Source organism: Stegodyphus dumicola, chromosome 5, assembly GCF_044657685.1.
Source record: "Stegodyphus dumicola isolate Sdum_Otavi_A_Nest chromosome 5, ASM4465768v1".
NCBI classification, from domain to species: Eukaryota; Metazoa; Arthropoda; class Arachnida; order Araneae; family Eresidae; genus Stegodyphus; species Stegodyphus dumicola.
Window position 1 is genome coordinate 79,826,529 of NC_140772.1, and position 18,423 is coordinate 79,844,951.

Here is an 18,423-nt window from a genome sequence, read left to right on the forward strand (position 1 = left end):
CATAGACGACTACGCGTGACGTCACAATCCAGTGTCCCGGCTTCCTTCTATAAGGAGGTGTTGGCTGTGCAGTGCTATAACTCCTCCCCCTGCCAATCTTGACAAGTGTCCGCCGTGTCCCCGCCCCCATGAGACGCAGGCAGACGCCTCACACAGTGTCAGAGAGACAACGGCTGCTGTGAGGAGAGAGACACTGATACTGCAGTGATGGACAAGTTTTTGAAAAGGAAAGAAGTGGACTCCGAACAAAATCTGGAGCCAGATGAGAGCCCGAGTATGAGTGGGGGTCAAAAGAAAGCAAAGATGGTTAAATTCTCTGGCGCAAGGCAATATAGCCGAAGCTATATTTCAGTTGGATTTACTTTCACTGGAGATGAACCCAAACCAACTCCACTGTGCGTGGTGTGTGGTGAAAAGCTAGCTAACAGTGCTATGGTCCCAAGCAAACTTAAACGCCATCTCCAAACGAAACACCCTTTGCTTCAAAACAAGAATGTGGACTATTTTGTTCGCCTGCGTGACAACATGGAGAAACAGGCAACTTTTATGAGAAAAACAACAAAGGTAAATGAAAGAGCTCTTAAAGCTAGCTATCAAGTTGCTGAACTTATAGCCAAGACAAAAAAGTCGCACACTGTGGCAGAGACATTAATACTTCCTGCCTGCAAAGCTATTGTAGAGGAGATGCTCGGACCTGAAGCAGCAAAGGAAATAGCCAAAGTCCCTCTCTCAAACAACACAATTTCCAGACGTATTAATGACATGTCTGCAGACATCGAAAGTGTGGTTTTGGAAAAGATCCGTATCAGTGAGAAATTTGCATTGCAACTTGACGAGTCTACTGATATCAGTGGACATGCTCAACTCTTAGCTAATGTGCGTTTTGTTGATGGTGATGCAATTAGAGAAAACTTCTTTCTTTGCAAGGTATTGCCAGAAAAAACAACAGGAGAAGAAATTTTTCGGGTCACATCAGAATACCTTGAACAAGGAGGACTTAAGTGGGAAAACTGCACAAGTGTCTGCACCGGTGGAGCTGCAGCCATGGTCGGGCGCACCAAAGGCTTTGTAAGCAGAGTGAAGGAAAGAAATCCAGATGTGATTATTACGCATTGTTTTTTACACCGCGAGGCCCTCGTAGCCAAGACTTTACCATCAGCCTTAGTTCATGTGTTGGATGATGTTGTGCGTATGGTAAACATTGTAAAGTCACGACCCATGAAAAGTCGCATATTTGCAGCTTTGTGTGAGGAGATGGGAGCAAAGCATAAAACCTTGCTGTTTCATACGGAGGTCCGGTGGTTGTCGCGTGGCAAGGTCTTGGTTCGTGTGTATGAGCTGCGGGAGGAACTTAAAGTGTTTCTGACAAATGAGGGGTCAGATTACGCAAAGCAGCTTGCAAGTGGTGAATGGGTGGTGTGCAAGGCTGGCATACCTGGCAGATATATTTCATCATCTGAATGAATTGAACACCCGAATGCAAGGCCAAAATGAAAACCTGCTTACAAGTACAGATAAAATAAATGGATTCCGTTCAAAGGTGCAACTCTGGTATCAACACGTGGAAAGTGGCAGTCTTGAAATGTTCACATTCACCATGCAATGGCAAGGTGTTCACACTGCTGCACTGTGTGAGATAATAGTTAAGCATTTAAAAACTCTTGAGGAGAAGTTGTCATTTTATTTCTCTTCAGTCTCCACTGAATGCCTTGACTGGGTTAAGGACCCTTATAGCTCAGCATCAGTTGTTGGAAAGGAAATGACTTTACAGGAGCAGGAGGAACTAATTGAACTGATACAAAATCGTGGTTGCAAGCTAAGATTTGCTGATCTACCTTTGGACAGTTTTTTGTTTGGATACTGCCAAGGAGTTCCCCCTTCTGGCAAACAAAGCTTTTTTGACATTGCTCCCTTTTTCCACTACATATCTGTGTGAGATTAGCTTTTCAAGCATGATTGCTGTGAAAACCAAATACAGAGAGAGACTGAGAACTGTTGATGAAGAGCTACGTGTGTGTCTTTCTTCGATTCCAGCCAGAATGTCAGCTTTGTGTTCAGCCAAACAGGCCCAGGTTTCGCACTGAAAGTATTTTATAATTTTTCACTATTCTGTTTACTTAATATTTCATAATAAAGTAATTATAAAATACTTTCTTTGTGCTTATTTGATTCCTATTCAAGAGAATTACTTTATATATATATAGGCACAGAGTTATTTTTTAACATTTTCTAATGGTGGTGTGCCTCGTGATTTTTTTTTCCCCGCGACAAGTGTGCCTTGGCCAAAAAAGGTTGGGAAACGCTGTTGTAGAGCACTCAAAGTATTTGCAGTGGTATGGGGACTGGAGTTAGCTTGTTGGAAAATTCCTCCGCGGATGCTGCTCAAGAATGCCAGCACAATCTATACAGGCACTAGTCTGACGTGCAAATGTGCTGTCAACGTGTGTGGGATAACGGTAAGATTTCTCCTCTTTTCCCTGGAAATTGCTCCCCAGTCTGTAAAGTTGTAGTGTAGGACCAATATGTTTACACAGCAAGTAGCTTAGGCCCAAGCGCTGAGATGGCCTTCTTCTAACTAAAATACGGCCTTCACTGGCACCAAGACATAAAAGGCTCTCATAATAGAACACAAGAAATTTGCGTTGCGCCCTCCGATGAGCTCTAGCTTAACTCCACCGAAATCGCAGATGGCAATAATCTGTAGTAAATGGTATGGCCGCTACAGACCGCAAGACTCGCAGATCTCTCTCAAATAATCGAGTTACATTTGGCTGTGTTAATTTCGTGTCAAAAAATCTCGAATGTTTGAGCAATTGAAGTCAATAAGATACAGATCAATGAGAAGATTCACAATGCGTTCTTTGATTGACAGTGCATTACATTTACTTTTAATATAAGCAATATTATTTATATCAGCCATTGCTTCATTCAATTTCAAACACGAAGTAAGTCTTTTCAAACGCCTTATAGATGGGATCTTTACCCAATGACTTGAAAGAATTGCTAAAATCTGAATTAATTGCACAGTTGCTTGTTCGAATTTGGCAGCTAGCCCAAACTCGCAAATCTCGAGATGTTCGTTATATAAGCATCTAGTAAATAAGTACAGGTCTGCTTCTCCTTCCCTCATATATATTAGACAGCCGTGAATTCGTCCTTGCTTCAAAAAATAAGAAATAAAGTCATATTTCAGTAGAGAAATAGTTGCTAACACGTGATTTTCATTGATTTCGGAAATATGATTTTTTTAGTATATAAAATGCATGACTTACTTTATAGATTAGTTTCATTTTTAAATATTTTGCTTTAATATTTATAAAAACATTTTAAGTCTTAATTATTTTAACAAAATTTTAAACAATTATTTAGCACGTATTTTTAGTACTAATTAAATTGAATAAATCAAAAGTATATACATTTCATTAGATGAATCTACCTTAGATTAATATATTTGGATGAAATAAAGTAATGAAACATTGCAAAGTAAACCTTATGCGGACTTCAGATTCTTGAAAGGGCAGATTTAGTCTCTTTTCATTCTAAAAATAATGCTGATGAACTAAAAAAAAATGCTAAAACGACCACGTCTAATATCGGTCATATCATGACGTTTCAGCGACGTCGACAAATTTCCAAGATGCAACGGCAAATATTTTGCGTCTTCGCAACGTTGTAAAGACGTAGTAAAAGTTACCACAACCACTTTGCAACCTCTCAGACCAGTTTGCGACGTCGTGTGCTACTTGGGTTGAAGATGCAATGCGATGTGTAGGAGATATGCGGCGATCTTCTTTTTCAATGGTGGCACATGTGTGGCAGGACTCTTGCCATCTTGAGTACCTACCCAAAATACCAGCTTTTCTGTCGATAACGAAAAGGAAAAGAAAATACTTTCCCATTACCACTGGAATCACAACGTACTCATCCCAAGCCTTTCTGCATTGCCTCGAAAAAATAGTATTGCTTCTCTTAGCTTAATTATACTGCATCGCTCCAGTTCTGTAAGCTGTTGATAATGCCTTCTTCATTATCCTCATCTTTTCTTAAGGCATTCTTGACTAAAATCTCGATGACACGTCCATTCTGAAAGATAAATAAAGCAAATCAAGTTTACATCGCTTTTTTAAGTACAAAATATTTGCATACTTATAGTGGCTCTACAAGTGTGATACGTATTCATCTAGCATGAAATCTGAATAGACGTCATCTTTCAACAATGAATACACGCCACCCAAATTTGTTTATTTAGCACAAAACCTTCTTCGTGTTCGTATTCCATTTTCCAATAAATTTGCTTTTATCAAGACCAATGAAGGGTCAGGCGTAGAAAATAAATAAAATATATTAATTTATGTATTATTGTTCTTTTTACAGTCGATCCTATACTTTTAACTCGCATGAAAAGTATTGTGTATAGAAAATATATCTTTTAAATTATACGAAAGCTTCACATTCCTGTAATAATTGAATAATTTTCAGAAACTAATTGGCTATACCAATTATCTTAAGAAAAGTGTAACAAAATACAGGTAACATAACATGACAAGTTAAAAGAGAAATCTGCCAAACAATGATTTTTAACACGTAAAACCTTGTAGGATCGTACTCTCTTTGGTCGCAAAAACTCTATGAGATCCTACTAAAGAGCCTGGATACTTCTCGCACAGGTGTAATGGCTCTATCCCTTCTATGGACGCGCGCGCTTACTCGGGACAATTCCGAGAAACGAGATTCTAGCAGCACGGCTTTGAGCGGTAGGCTTCCGAGAAAAGATCCTGGCTACTTCTCGCGCAGGTGTAATGGCCCTATCACTTCTATGGAAGCGCGCGCTTACTCGGGACAATTCCGAGAAACGAGATTCTAGCAGCACGACTTTAAGAATCCGAGAAATGTTTCGTCTAGCTAGGAGGAACATGTCCCGGCTACGAGCAACATTTTAAAACTCGTCCGAAAATGTTCCGGCTCGAGACATGTTCCTCGAAATGATATCAACACGAAAAAAGGGTAAAAATAACCTTTCATTATAATCAATTATGAACAGAAGGGCTCGCACTTCGTGCTTACAATAACACCGACAACTTGCGGTGGAACTTAAGAATCGTTTTACAATAATTTCAAGACTGAAAAGTAGTGCTGGGTTAGCACTTTAAGTTAAGGCTAACTGGGCTGACTCGACAACCTACCCTGCGTGATAATTATTTAAATGGCCAAAGAGGCGTATTAGGAACTCCGTGTAACAACAAGGACATACGCGTAACGTGAGTTGGCTAGCAAAAACAGGCTCTGAATAAACTCCAAGATTCACCTGTTTTAAATACTCATTTCACTTAACTTTAAATTTGCATCCTTGCAATGAAATGAGAGGGAAATTGAGGATTTCAGAAAAGATAACAAATTTCTGAATTATTGGTTAATTGAACTGAAGGAAACCCTACAACCTCTGTCATTTAATAGATGTCAGTCGATGTCTAATATTCTGCTATGTTTTATAAATAAATAACAGGAAAATCTCTTAATTTCTTTAACAAATGTAAAAATGATCTTACATTGTACAGAACATAACTATGTTAACTGTGGCTCTGTGAAGATAGTCGGAAGGCTTCTTGTTCCGTCTTATCTTCTAGTGAAATAACCCTAAACATTGAAAAAGGTTTAAAATAAACTTTTGTATTAGTTCTTCCGCGTAACAATAGACATAACTTTTGTATTAACAGAAACGTTCTCCGCTACATGTGGGATTATCAGAAAGCAACGTCAAATTAAAATTTAAATATTAAACTATGATATATAAGAAAAATATCGGCTAGAAAGTTTTACGTAGTCCTCAGCTTATGGGACTAGCAAAGCTAAGTCATACTGCTTGTGATAAATTATATGAAATGCCAGTATATACAGCACCGACTACTGCGTGATTCCTGGTGGTTCCGTCATAGCAGTCCAATATCGCGATCTACACCCTCTCGTACGTTCTTTTATAGCTGCAATGATTTATGGACGATAACGTCCTCCCACATAGAACACGAGTGTTACTGAGTTACCTGGAGAGTGAATCCATTCCACATCGGTCGTGGCATGCTAGGTCGCCGGACTTGAATCCCATAAAGCATGTTTGGGACATATTGGGAAGACGGATAGCAGACCGCAGTGTACCGCCAGGCACGCTCCACGAGTTGCGACATGCATTATTGCAGAAATGGGCGCTACTACCACAGCAAGCGATCAAGGACATTATTGCCAGCTTGCCCTCCACTTTGTCAAATATGCATTTGAGCTAGAGGTTCTTATACCCATTATTAGCGTGATGTTTCCATTGCAAATTCTTTCGACCCATCGGAACGTTCGCGATTTTATGTTCATAATACATATGTGTGCATATGTCTTTGCTTCATTGTTTGCTGTGTGGTCTAGTAATGCCACACCAACCTATTACATCAGTTTCATGCATATCCATTAAAGTATTTTTGTTTTATTCTGTTCTCTGCCTTTGTTGTTTAATGTTTGAGCTGGAGTGTATTTTATAATAGATTTTACAAATTTTTTCTATCACGGTCTTCATTATGATATCATTAAGAAAATTTTTTTAACTAAATCGGAACGTAAACGTAAATCTTTCATTTAGAAACCTAGATCCTACAGGATGAAATCTGTAAAAATAAAATGAGTTCTCCACTCAAAGCTTATTACACAGTGTTGGAATGAAATATATATACACTTCACTATGACAGCATTGATACAACTACTCACGAATTTGAAATTTGCTTTGAAATTACATGATCACTGCTTATTTTGAAATTATTTTCTTCAGCACGAAAACAAACTGAAGCTATCATAGTTGTAACAATGTTGAGTAGTTACAATAATATAGTAAATATTCTGCTAAAAGTTTACTTTCAGTCACGATGATCCTAGTCTATTGTTAACATCAAACTCCTATACTTGGAAACTTTCCTTAAAATTACACATCATCTATTGCAAGTAACGTAACGTGTAGAGACATTAGGTATTTTTGGAAGCAGGCAAGAAAAAAAATTAGCAACGCCTTCGCCGGGAGTCGAACCGCGGACCTCTGCAATACGCGCCCAGAGTGCAGACCACCACACCCCGAAGGCATGCCAAGAAGGCGGGAGAAATACCTTATAAGGTTACATTAGAATACATCCGGTGTTTTCAAGTTTTCAAAAGTATGTCTGCCTAAACTACATTTATGACAAAGTACTGGAATGTTATATATATATATATATATATATTATCATTTCATTTACTAGTTCGAATATGTTTTCTGTATTTACACAGAACTTGTGATACCTATCTCTTTACAGTTGCAAACATCTCACCTTCGTTGCAAGCACGTGCTTTGTTAACTATATTACTAGAAACACAACATGTTTATTGGACTTTGAATTTCTTTAATCATAGTTTTGGAGAAGGTTTGTTTTTACTTTTTAATTTCGTTTCTAATGCTCTGCAAAACTCTCTTGTAATATTTCTTTTTTAAATTTGCGGAAATGAATTTTTTTTTCACAGACCTTACCTGTAATTAAGAAACCTTCATGTTCCAATAGGAATCCAGGGAATTTTTAAATCTTTCTTTTATTTAAAACTCATTGAGAAAGAGCTGATAACTTTGTGATTTTATCGGAGAAATCAATGATTTATTTATTTCACGCTTTGAATGTCAACATATTTCCATACATAGCTAATTAAATATCAATTTAATCATAACTAATTAATGGATTATTCTAAATTTACATAACATTTATTCTTGCATTTTTTACTTTGATATAATGTGGAATTAATGTGAAAATTTCACGCTTCGATCTGGAAAACAATACGATTTATGGTCTTTTGTTTCTAATTATTGTTTAAATTTTATAGCAGTTTATTTAAATACATACATTCCTAAAATAAATAAAATGCTGCTTCACCTTTCATTTTTTTTATTTAAGATTGCATTATTCAGTTTCCATTATAAGTAATGTCAAGAAACATTAAACAGTGATAAAAGATGGAAACTGAAATTCATTGCTTTGATTAAGAACATTTCACTGTCAAATGAAACAATGTAAAATGCAGAACACAGATCTTATCAAAATCTCGAGAAATGATATTGATTATATAATAGAGTAAAGTAAAATGGTTCTTGAAAGAAACCTGCTAATAAAGAAAGAACATAACTGGCTAATTTTAGTTCAGTTTGAGACAAGCGAAGCATCATTTTACAAAAAAAAAAAAAAAAAAAAAAAAAAAAAAAAAAAAAACTTTTCAAAGGTTATTAAAAATAAAACACTTCGCTCCAAATTTCCCCTGGGAAGACTTCAAGAAGGAATTAGAAAAATAAAATATCTTCTTCTTAGTATTATTTTTAATGCAAAGTTCATGAAATTGAAAAGAAAGAAATCAATAACTTGGTTAAAAATACATGGACATAACAGATTCCAAAAAATCTAAAACAAATTAACCTAGCAGAGATTTTTATGTATTACGGACAGTGGATATTAAAATGGGGTCTATAAAAGTTAGAAAGAATTAGTAAGATGGAACATTCTTAAACCTGAATCATTTTAAATAAACTAGTATTTACTTAAGTGTACTTACTCTTGTATGCGGATCAGCATTTAACAGTTTTTGAATGCTCACTGACAAGCTACTGAAAACCGTTCTTTTCAATAAAATTTAAATTTGATGAAAGTTACACAACGCTGAACAGCAACATTTTTGTAATGCATACATTTTTCATTTCAGAAAATAAAATTCAGTATTTTCCTTATTTGTCTGTATTATAATATTAAAAATGTCATTAATTTACAAGTGTTAAGTTTAAACGCAAGCTTTATTTCGATCGATAAATGATTGTGTTTAATTTTTTAAACAGAAAAACAAGCTTTTGATGTCATTTCAGGCGTGGAAATCATATTCTACCGAAATCCGATTTCTTTTAATAATCGGAATTTTTAAAGGCAGTAAACAGATTATATTCAACCGACTCTCTTTCAGGAAGATTTTATGGAAAGTATTCTTAAAAAATTCTTCCTACGTGACTTTACCGATACAAATAATTTGGTTTTAAATGATTATTTTACTCATTTTTTTAGAAAGCGTTTTGTAATAGACTAACAAAGAATGTTTTCCTTTCGACTGCATATTTCTTAGATCACTCTTTGTACTAAATAAATTTGAATATGTAAAATAGTAAATTTAAAAAATTATTAGTCAAGCTGAAATGAAAAAAAGGGCATTACAAAATTAATCGGGCATTTTCATAATTTCTAATTCAAATCGTTTGCAATAAATAAAAAACGAAATTTTATGGAATTAGTTTGGAAAAAGAATCTAAGCAAAAAATCTAGAAATCGTTTGCTTTTATAATTCAAATTTTCTTTTTAAAAATACTGTTTTTTTTTTTTTTTTTTTTTTTTTTTTTTTTTCTGTAATGGCTCGATTACGAAAGGAAACACAGTTTGCATCAAAAGAAAGGGAAATATATTACAAAATTGCATATTTATTTAATTTAAGCAATTATGCAAGTATTATTCAGCGTTATGAGAAACAAAAATGTATTCACAACAAAAGAAATGGAAGACCATCCAAGTTATCTGATAGATTGAAATGCTTTATTTTAAGGTATATTAAAAAGAATCCATGACTGTGTGCTTCTAAACGTATTGCGGAGCTTCGTGAATTATATGGAACATGAGTAAATCCAGAAACTGTAAGCAGAGTAACGCGATCTGCAGGATATCATGCGCGAGTATCAAGAAGAAATTTTATGTCAGTAAAAAAAAAAAAAAAAAAAAAAAAAAAAAAAACGAAAGCTTCGACTGGCTTTCTCAGAAAAAAGTACATCCAACTACTGGAAAAATGTTTTCTTTGCTGATGAAGGCACATTTAATACCTTTGGCTCAGATGGTGAGTGCTGGTGTGAAGAAAACCCACAGACGAATTTCGGATGAGAAACAGTACCAAGTGTTAAACACGGCGGAAAAGAGGTTTACATAATGGGGATCTATGGCACATTCCAGTGTTAGTAATATAGAGTTTATAGATGTTATTAGGAATCAGTATAAGTACCTTGACATCTTGATGCGAAATTTGGCATCGTCAACACAAAAACTTACAAAAATTATACAAAGTAGATTTAAATTCTACCAGGACAGTGATTCAAAGCATACTGCGTACAATGTTAGACTCGGACTGTTATATAAGCGTCCAGAAGTAATTAAGACACCAACCCGATCGCCAGATATTAATCCTATTGAACATATTTGTCAAGAACAAGAATCGAAAATTCGAGAACGAAGCATATCTCCGTGGCAGTAACTGAAAGCAGTGATTTAAGAGGAGTACCATAAACTAAGTCAGAAATAACAATCTTTTCGAAACTATATTTACGATAAAAAAATAATCTGATGTGTACACTACATGACTTCCTTGTACGGAATATTAAATTATACACACTTTTTCTTGCAGTTTATTTAAACTTATTAGATTGAATTAAACCTACTTCGCCGACAGCGCATAAACCACAATAGAATAAATGCATTTTTTTTAAAATTCACTTTATTTACCATAGCGACACTCTGGCGCTAGGCTTACTTAACACTATATATTTCATTCATATTATAACTCAGAATGCACAAAATGTATATCATTTAAAGAATTATCTAATCGTTGCCCCATGTTCTATTCAAATACTATAATAAAGCTAGAACTATGTATAAAAGAAATTAAGCAAACAAAACAAAAAAGAAACAGTTCTTCTCAGACGATTGAGTATTTCTCATTTAATTAATTCAGTTCTCACTTCGCGAGAAGGGAAAAATACATAAGAACTCAAAATATCTGCATTAAAAATTACGAAGTAAATCTCAAACGCTTATTTCCTCGAAAAAATTCCAGAAAGAATTAAGCATGATTTAATTGGCAATAATAAATGAATGCGTTATCTTTGTTGTTGCGAAGCTAACTTTCTCTAGATTGGCAACAAATCCACTAGTCTCCTGTTTCAAATGTAAACAAACATCAATGGCCGCCATTAAAAACAGGCTTAGCGGCAATTAAACAACTTTAAAATTGCTGATAATTCTAAAAATATTGCACGCAGATTTACTAAAGGCATAAAATCCTTAACCGGAAGATAAAAACAGCATAATTCAATTATTTTTAAAGCAAAAAATGTACAATTTACAAACATATAAGAGTAAAGAAACTGAGATCACTGAGCCGGGTAACAGAGTGGATATATTTATAAATATATTTATATACGTTTGGTGCGGCCGATTGCAACCAAAATACGAGGTGCACATCTACATGTTATAGCAGTCCTACATACAAAATTTCAACGTTCTGAGGCTACTCGTTTATGAGTTATGCGAGATACGTACATACGTTCGTACAGACGCCACGAAAAATTCTCTTCAGAATTAATTTTAAAGCAGTTTTATAATTTTTTTGAAGGAAAAGAGCGCACAGCTTTAGTATAGCCCACCCGGAATTTTAACTAAACAAATATCGCCAAGAGCGGCGATAATGATTTGATGTGGTAACCCATACAATTCGCCAAACGCAATGTAAACAAGAGGATGAAATTACGGTTACAGCTAATATAGTAGACAGTTAGATTTATTCAATTTGGTGTCCGCCGATAACATCGCGGACGAAAACGTCGCGGAGAAAACAACGCAAGGAAAAAACGTCGTCCTACAAAACATCGTGGGAGAAAACATCGCAGTTCTAAAACATCGTGATACAAAACATCGACGTCGAAAATAAAGCAGTTCAAAAACTTCGCAGTTTAAAAACATCGTCGTCGAAAATATCATGGTAAAAAATAAAGTATCTACAAATCATCGCATGACGATAACATCGCAGACATGTTTTTTCCAGGTTTTAATAATTGTAAAAAGATATTCCCATAATGATTTGTGAGCGCAAGATGTAAAGAACGATAATTTTTACTTTCACATTTTTTTTATTAACTAATAAATTTTTGCTCAGAAAATAATAAGGAAACGTAAGCATAGAAAATTAAATGCAACTTATAGATTATACGTTTCATGAAAAATTACCAGTAAAAACTTTATAAAAATTATTTATTAATGGCCTTTGTTAGTTAACTATGTCGGTTTAAAATTCTATTACGTGCTATAAGTTGCATTAATTTTCTATGCTTACGTTTCCTTCTTATTTTCTCAGCAAAAATTTATTAGTTAATAAAAAAAATGTGAAAGTAAAAATTATCGTTCCTTACATCTTGTGCTCACAAATCATTATGGGAATATCCATTTACAATTATCAAAATCTGAAAAAAAAAAAAAAAAAAATGTCTGCGATGTTATCGTCATGCGATGATTTGTAGATACTTTATTTTTTACCACGATATTTTCAAGTGCGATGTTTTTAAACTGCGAAGTTTTTGAACCGCTTTATTTTCGACGTCGATGTTTTGTATCACGATGTTTTAGAACTGCGAAGTTTTCTCTTTGCGATGTTTTGTAGCGCGACGTTTTCGCTTTGCGTTATTTTCTCCGCGAGGTTTTCGTCCGCGATGTTTTTGCCGCGATGTTTTCGGCTGTAACCTTCAATTTCAATACAAACTACCGAGATATCCATTTACTCAAAGTTAAATGCACGTGCCAATATATTCTTACGTTTCCGGCGTAGATTTCACTTAAAACTTGTCTCGCGCTGCATTGCAAGGGGAAATACAACATTTTAAATCAGAATTCTACTAAATATCTAAATACAACATTTTTAATCAGAATTCTACTAAAATTAATATTTAAATACAGTCGAGAATAAAAAACGATAATCATCATCACAATTCGTAATACTGTTTTCGGGCTAAAAAGATATTCGAGAATAAAATACGATCTGTTGTGCGATTGTTTAACGTTCAGTTACCGTGGAAAATACTATTTTGGATATATTTTTTGGCTATTTTGGAGGTGAGATTTTTGTATTTAGTTATGGCTTGCTCTAAACCTGCTGTTAGCGATGTTGTATTTAAGTATCAGGAGATTTTAAAGGAAAATTTAAGGTGGGAGTTTTCAAACAAGCGTAATAGTTTGGGAAAGCCAGGCATTCCAAACAGATATTTTATGTATGAATTAACAAGAGAGTATGAACTTTTTAGAGGATTTTTGATGGATTGTGGTTTACTGAAGGATAACGTTTGTTGTGAAAAATGTAAGATACCATGCGGGTTAGTTAATCAGAAAAAGTCATCGAATGGTAGTATTTGGAGATGCAAGATGTGTAGGGCTGAAAAATCAATTAGGCGAGGATCTTGGTTCGCTTGTAGTAAGCTCAATTTACAGGAGATCTTTTTCTTAACATGGGAATTAATTAAGGGTACGGCGTCTAGTAATATTGAATAGGATTTTGGCTTTTCTTCTACGACTTTAGCAGACTGGTGTCAATTCGTTAATGAACAAGTGTTAGATTAAGTTGAATTGATGTCAAATAAAATTGGTGGTTTAGGCAAAGTTGTGGAAGTAGACGAATCAAAATTTGGTAAAAGGAAATACAACAAAGGGCATTATGTCGAAGGTCAGTGGGCTTTTGGGGGTGTAGAGCGTGATTCGGGAAAGGTGGTTTTAGTGGCTGTTCATGAGCGGAGTCAAGAAACTTTAATTGCATTAATGAAACAATGGATAGAGCCAGGCACTACTATCATCTCGGATTGTTGGAAAGGTTATAATAACGATGCGTTGACTAAAGAAGGATTTAAACATTTAACCGTTAACCATTCACTGAATTTTGTTGATCCAAGTACGGGCGCTCACACCAATACAATCGAAAGCACTTGGAGACACGTAAAAACACGTTTCCCAACATATAATAGGCAAAATGATGCGTCTTTCCACTTGGCTATGTTTATGTTCGAAAAACGTTGCTATGAAAAGAAAATTGATTTGTGCAATGCATTTTTTGAGATTATCAGAGATGTAGATTGGGAAAATTTTACTTATAACCTTTAGAGTGTTTTCATTGCTTAGTAGAAAAAAAGAAACATTGAAACCAAACCAAAATTACAATTGTTGAAAAATGGCAAGTGTATAAAAACAATGGAAAAACTTTAAAATTAGGAAAAATAAAAAGGTTAAAATATTCTTAAAATATGTAACAAAAAATTTCCATAAATTTGCAATATTGCAATATAAGTGTATACATAATCAACCTTTATAATAGTTTTTTATGTAGACACTTAAATTGCATCGAGTGGAGTGACACGTGAAACAGGGTCCTCGTCCCTCACTCTGGAAACTGTGCATTAAATATGATTGCACAGGCTAATGGTTTCACAAATTTAATTTTTTTTGTTTTCCCGGGGGGGATCACGTAAATTTCTGTTTTTATTTTCTTTTTATAGCCTGTTATTTATGGTTAAAATTACTGGCTCAATCCTGGAATAGGCTGCACCAGTCGATACGTTTTTTACTTGTCTTAGGCTTGGACACGCCTTTTTATGACGTAATATTGTTACATTGTTACGCCTTTTCTTAAAAATAAGTTATACCTAAGCTATAGCTTCTTATTTAAAGTGTTATTCGCGCAGCATTCCTGAGTATATGAGCAATGAAGAGTTTAACAATGTCTTAATTTTTAAGTTAAAAGAGATCACTATGTACATGGGCAAAGCCAATGTAATGCGCAATGCCGAGGTTGTGCACGTTGCCATGTTTCTGCAATTCTAGAATGTTCTTTTAAGTGAAAATAGATCGATGTGTACATGGGCATTGCCAATGTTGTGCGCAATGGCGAGGTTGTGCGCGGTGCCGAGTTTGTGCAATTCTAGGATGTTTTTTAAGTGAAAATAGATCGATGTGTACATGGGCAGAGCACTACAGACCAGGCTTCCGGCCTCAGGTATAACCAATCGGAATAGTGCCTGACCTGTAGAAATTATCTACTATCTACTTCCGCCACTGCCAGGGCGAGCCCCGCAAACCAGCGGCATTTATTGAGTCTAAGTCAGAAGTTACCGATTCACAGTAATGGTTGTTACAATGGCACCTTTGCAGACGTTGTCTGCTACATGAAAAGATGTAAGTGCTGTACTGAGCTGAGTATTATTCATACGCGCATGTAATTACAATTGCTCTGATTGTGTAATGTTCCATCGGCAGTAATGGGTTAAGAGCACTGCATGAAATTTAGTACATTGAGTTAGTAAGGTGTCCGGACTTCACTACAAATCGTTATTGGTGAACTTGGCTTAATCTATGCTGCGTATCTGTCCGTGTCACATACTAAAGACATACTGTACATACATACATACATAGCATGATGATATACATAGCATGAAGATTACATACATAGCATGAAGATTACATACATAGCATGAAGATTATACATAGCACTAAAAATTACACATAGCATTAAAAAAATATACATTGCATCAACATTATTACTGTTTTGCTCAATGAACAAATTATATAACTTACTATCCGCACAAATATACTCATTAGTAGCTGTGCACACAGAATATTATAAACATTAAATAGGTCCTAGCAGCCACACGTTATTTACATATTACATAATATATGCGTTTCATAATATGCGCTTACATAATATATAGGATTATAAGATAAATAATTAAATATTCGAATGCAGAACATTGCAAAATTGAATAGGTAAGTAAATGAATGATACTGAGATACTTTAATAACGATTAATAGTGAGTAACTAAAGAATAGTATTTAATACTAAAGCTCATAAGTGCATAACAAAGTTCGCAAATAGTACTATAAGTTTCAAAATTTCTTAATTTAATGCAAAACATACAGCTGTGTTTCAGGAATTTTGTGCGGAAATCGAAATGATGCAACTATCTTATAACTATTAATACTAAGTAAGCGCATGATAAATTCTAGATTAGATATGCTTGCTTAGTAGGTTACACGATTTGCAATAAGGCATAATTACATAGCAGTAAAATAATAAAGAATATAGGGATGTGCTATGGCTGACATGACTTAGTGCGCATTTTGATTACATGACACTTCTTGGTAATATGCAATAAAAACATAAGAGATAAAAATGGCAACATACTGAGATGAATGAGTACTAATAATGAAGTTTCTGAGTACAGTAAGCAAAGCACAGAATACCATGGTACAATGATTAAACAAGCATGAAATTTTGTACAACTGGCAACACATATTATTGATACGCATACAGGAACTTCGTTACATTACTTATGGCAATGCTTAAATATACATAATATAATACATTCTTAAGATAATTTGCTTCTGAAATATACTTATAAGAGTGTCAGTTCATTACTTAATGCTGATGGGAATCCACTTACATATATATACGTTGGATTATGTATTTACTACATTCAATTTAAGTGGAAGGCATAAGATTACGATTATAATGATTAAATTAATATATTAGACACGTTAATGTGTTGACAGCATATACTGTAGTTACAAAATTCAGATTAAAATGAAAGCATATGATATCAATTATAATAATTAAGTTAATACTATAAACACATCGAGGATGATTATTACAAATAATAATAAACATTTGAAACCAAATCTAACTGCGAGAGAAAGAGCTACAATGCGCGAGATTCATTCTAACCCGGATATTGTCATTTCAAAGGCCGACAAAGGTGGCCAGATAGTCGTCATGGATAAGAACACTTACATCGATGGTGTCACTAAACTCTTAAACGAAGGACCATATAATCCGATCCCAAAAGATCCTTCACCTTCGGACTTATCCAAAATAAAAACTGCGATCAAATCTTCGCAAATCATTTCAAGCAACTTAAAACATTCGCTTATCCCATCTGTTGCGAATTGTGCCAGATTATATGCTCTTCCCAAAATTCATAAAAGTGGTATTCCTTTCCGCCCTATTGTATCAGATTTAGGTACTGCCTCGTATCCATTAGCTAAATATTTAGTTTCTAGATTTTCCACTCTATTAGACAATATTTACACCATAAAAAATTCAATAGAGTTTGCAAAAAAGGTTAAAAACATTTCTCCTCGTAATTTACTCATGGTTTCTTTTGATGTAAAATCATTATTCACCAATGTCCCAGTGGAGGGTGCATTAAGATGTCTAGAAACCAGACTTCGCGAATTTCATTTCTCTTGCATCGAAATTGATGAGCTAATTTCTCTCACTCAACTCTGTTTGAAACAAACACATTTTGTTTTCCAAAATAAATATTACAAGCAAACTGAGGGATTAGCCATGGGAAGCCCCCTCAGTCCCATCCTGGCTGATATCTACATGGATTATTATGAATCAAAATTATTTGAAACTTTAAACTTCCCGGCATGGTTCCGCTACGTAGACGATACTTTTACCCTGTTTGAAGGTAATAAAGATGATTTAAATAGAGTTCTTTCAACAATGAATTCTATTGATCCTGCTATTCAGTTCACTTTTGAACTTGAGACTTGCAATTCTCTTCCGTTTCTCGACATTCTGGTCACACGTAACACATCCAACTTCAGTACTACGGTTTACCGTAAACCTTCATCGGTTTGCCTTCCACCACACTTTAAATCATGTCATCCGACTAAACAAAAGTTAGCTTCATTTTATTCCTATGTTTTCCGTGCTGTTCAAGTTTGCTCCTCCAAACTAGCCCTTGATGAAGAACTAAATTATTTAAAAGCAATAGCTATTGACAGGGGCTTTTCACCCATTATTAATCAAGCAGTTAAAAAATTCTCATCTGAACACACTAAAAGCCACACTCTTATTTTAGGAGATTATAAAAATTCTGTTGTCATTCCCTTCTTTCCATCAATTAGCTATAAAGTTGCACATATTTTGCAGAAATTTAACTTTCGGGTTGTTTACTCTCCCATCAATAAAATTCCAACTTCTACACTCAAGGACCCCATTCCGGATATGAATTCCTGGGGTATTTATAGGATTCCTTGCCAGTGCGGTTTAATTTACATTGGCCAAACTAAGAGAGCCTTAAAATTTCGCGTCAAAGAACATGAGGCATATGTTAGAAAAAAGGAAACACAGAAGTCTTCTGTTGCTCAACATTGTTGGTCCGAAAATCACACTTTCAATTTTTCTGCTGCCAAAATTATTCAAGAAACATCTTCCATTGGAGAACTGGATTTTCTAGAGGCATTTCACATACATAAAAATCTTTCTGTTCTAGTTAACGATCCTAATTCCAATCCAAATTTGCCTTCTGCTTTTAGAGAAATTATGTTTTAGTTCTGGTTTCGCCAACAGATGGCGCCACTTGCTTATTCTTGTCCAGGCTTTCTTATCTTATCTAAACATTATTTCTTATCTTGTTCATTTGCGGTTTTGCAGCTGAAGATGATGGTTCGGTAAAACCATCGAAACTAGTCCTGTAAAAATTTTGTAAATTAACGCTGATTTTTGTTGTTTGACTTCTGAATTAGATGATTATTACAGTCA

General features: G+C 34.7%; 1 protein-coding gene across 1 annotated transcript; it reads left to right on the forward strand.

The window, feature by feature from the left end:
* Window positions 1–207: 207 nt before the first annotated feature.
* On the forward strand, window positions 208–1,464 carry LOC146997147 (zinc finger BED domain-containing protein 5-like). Its single transcript, XM_085817820.1, has one exon. It carries the CDS (start codon window positions 208–210, stop codon window positions 1,462–1,464), a length of 1,257 nt encoding a protein of 418 aa, XP_085673946.1.
* Window positions 1,465–18,423: the final 16,959 nt, after the last annotated feature.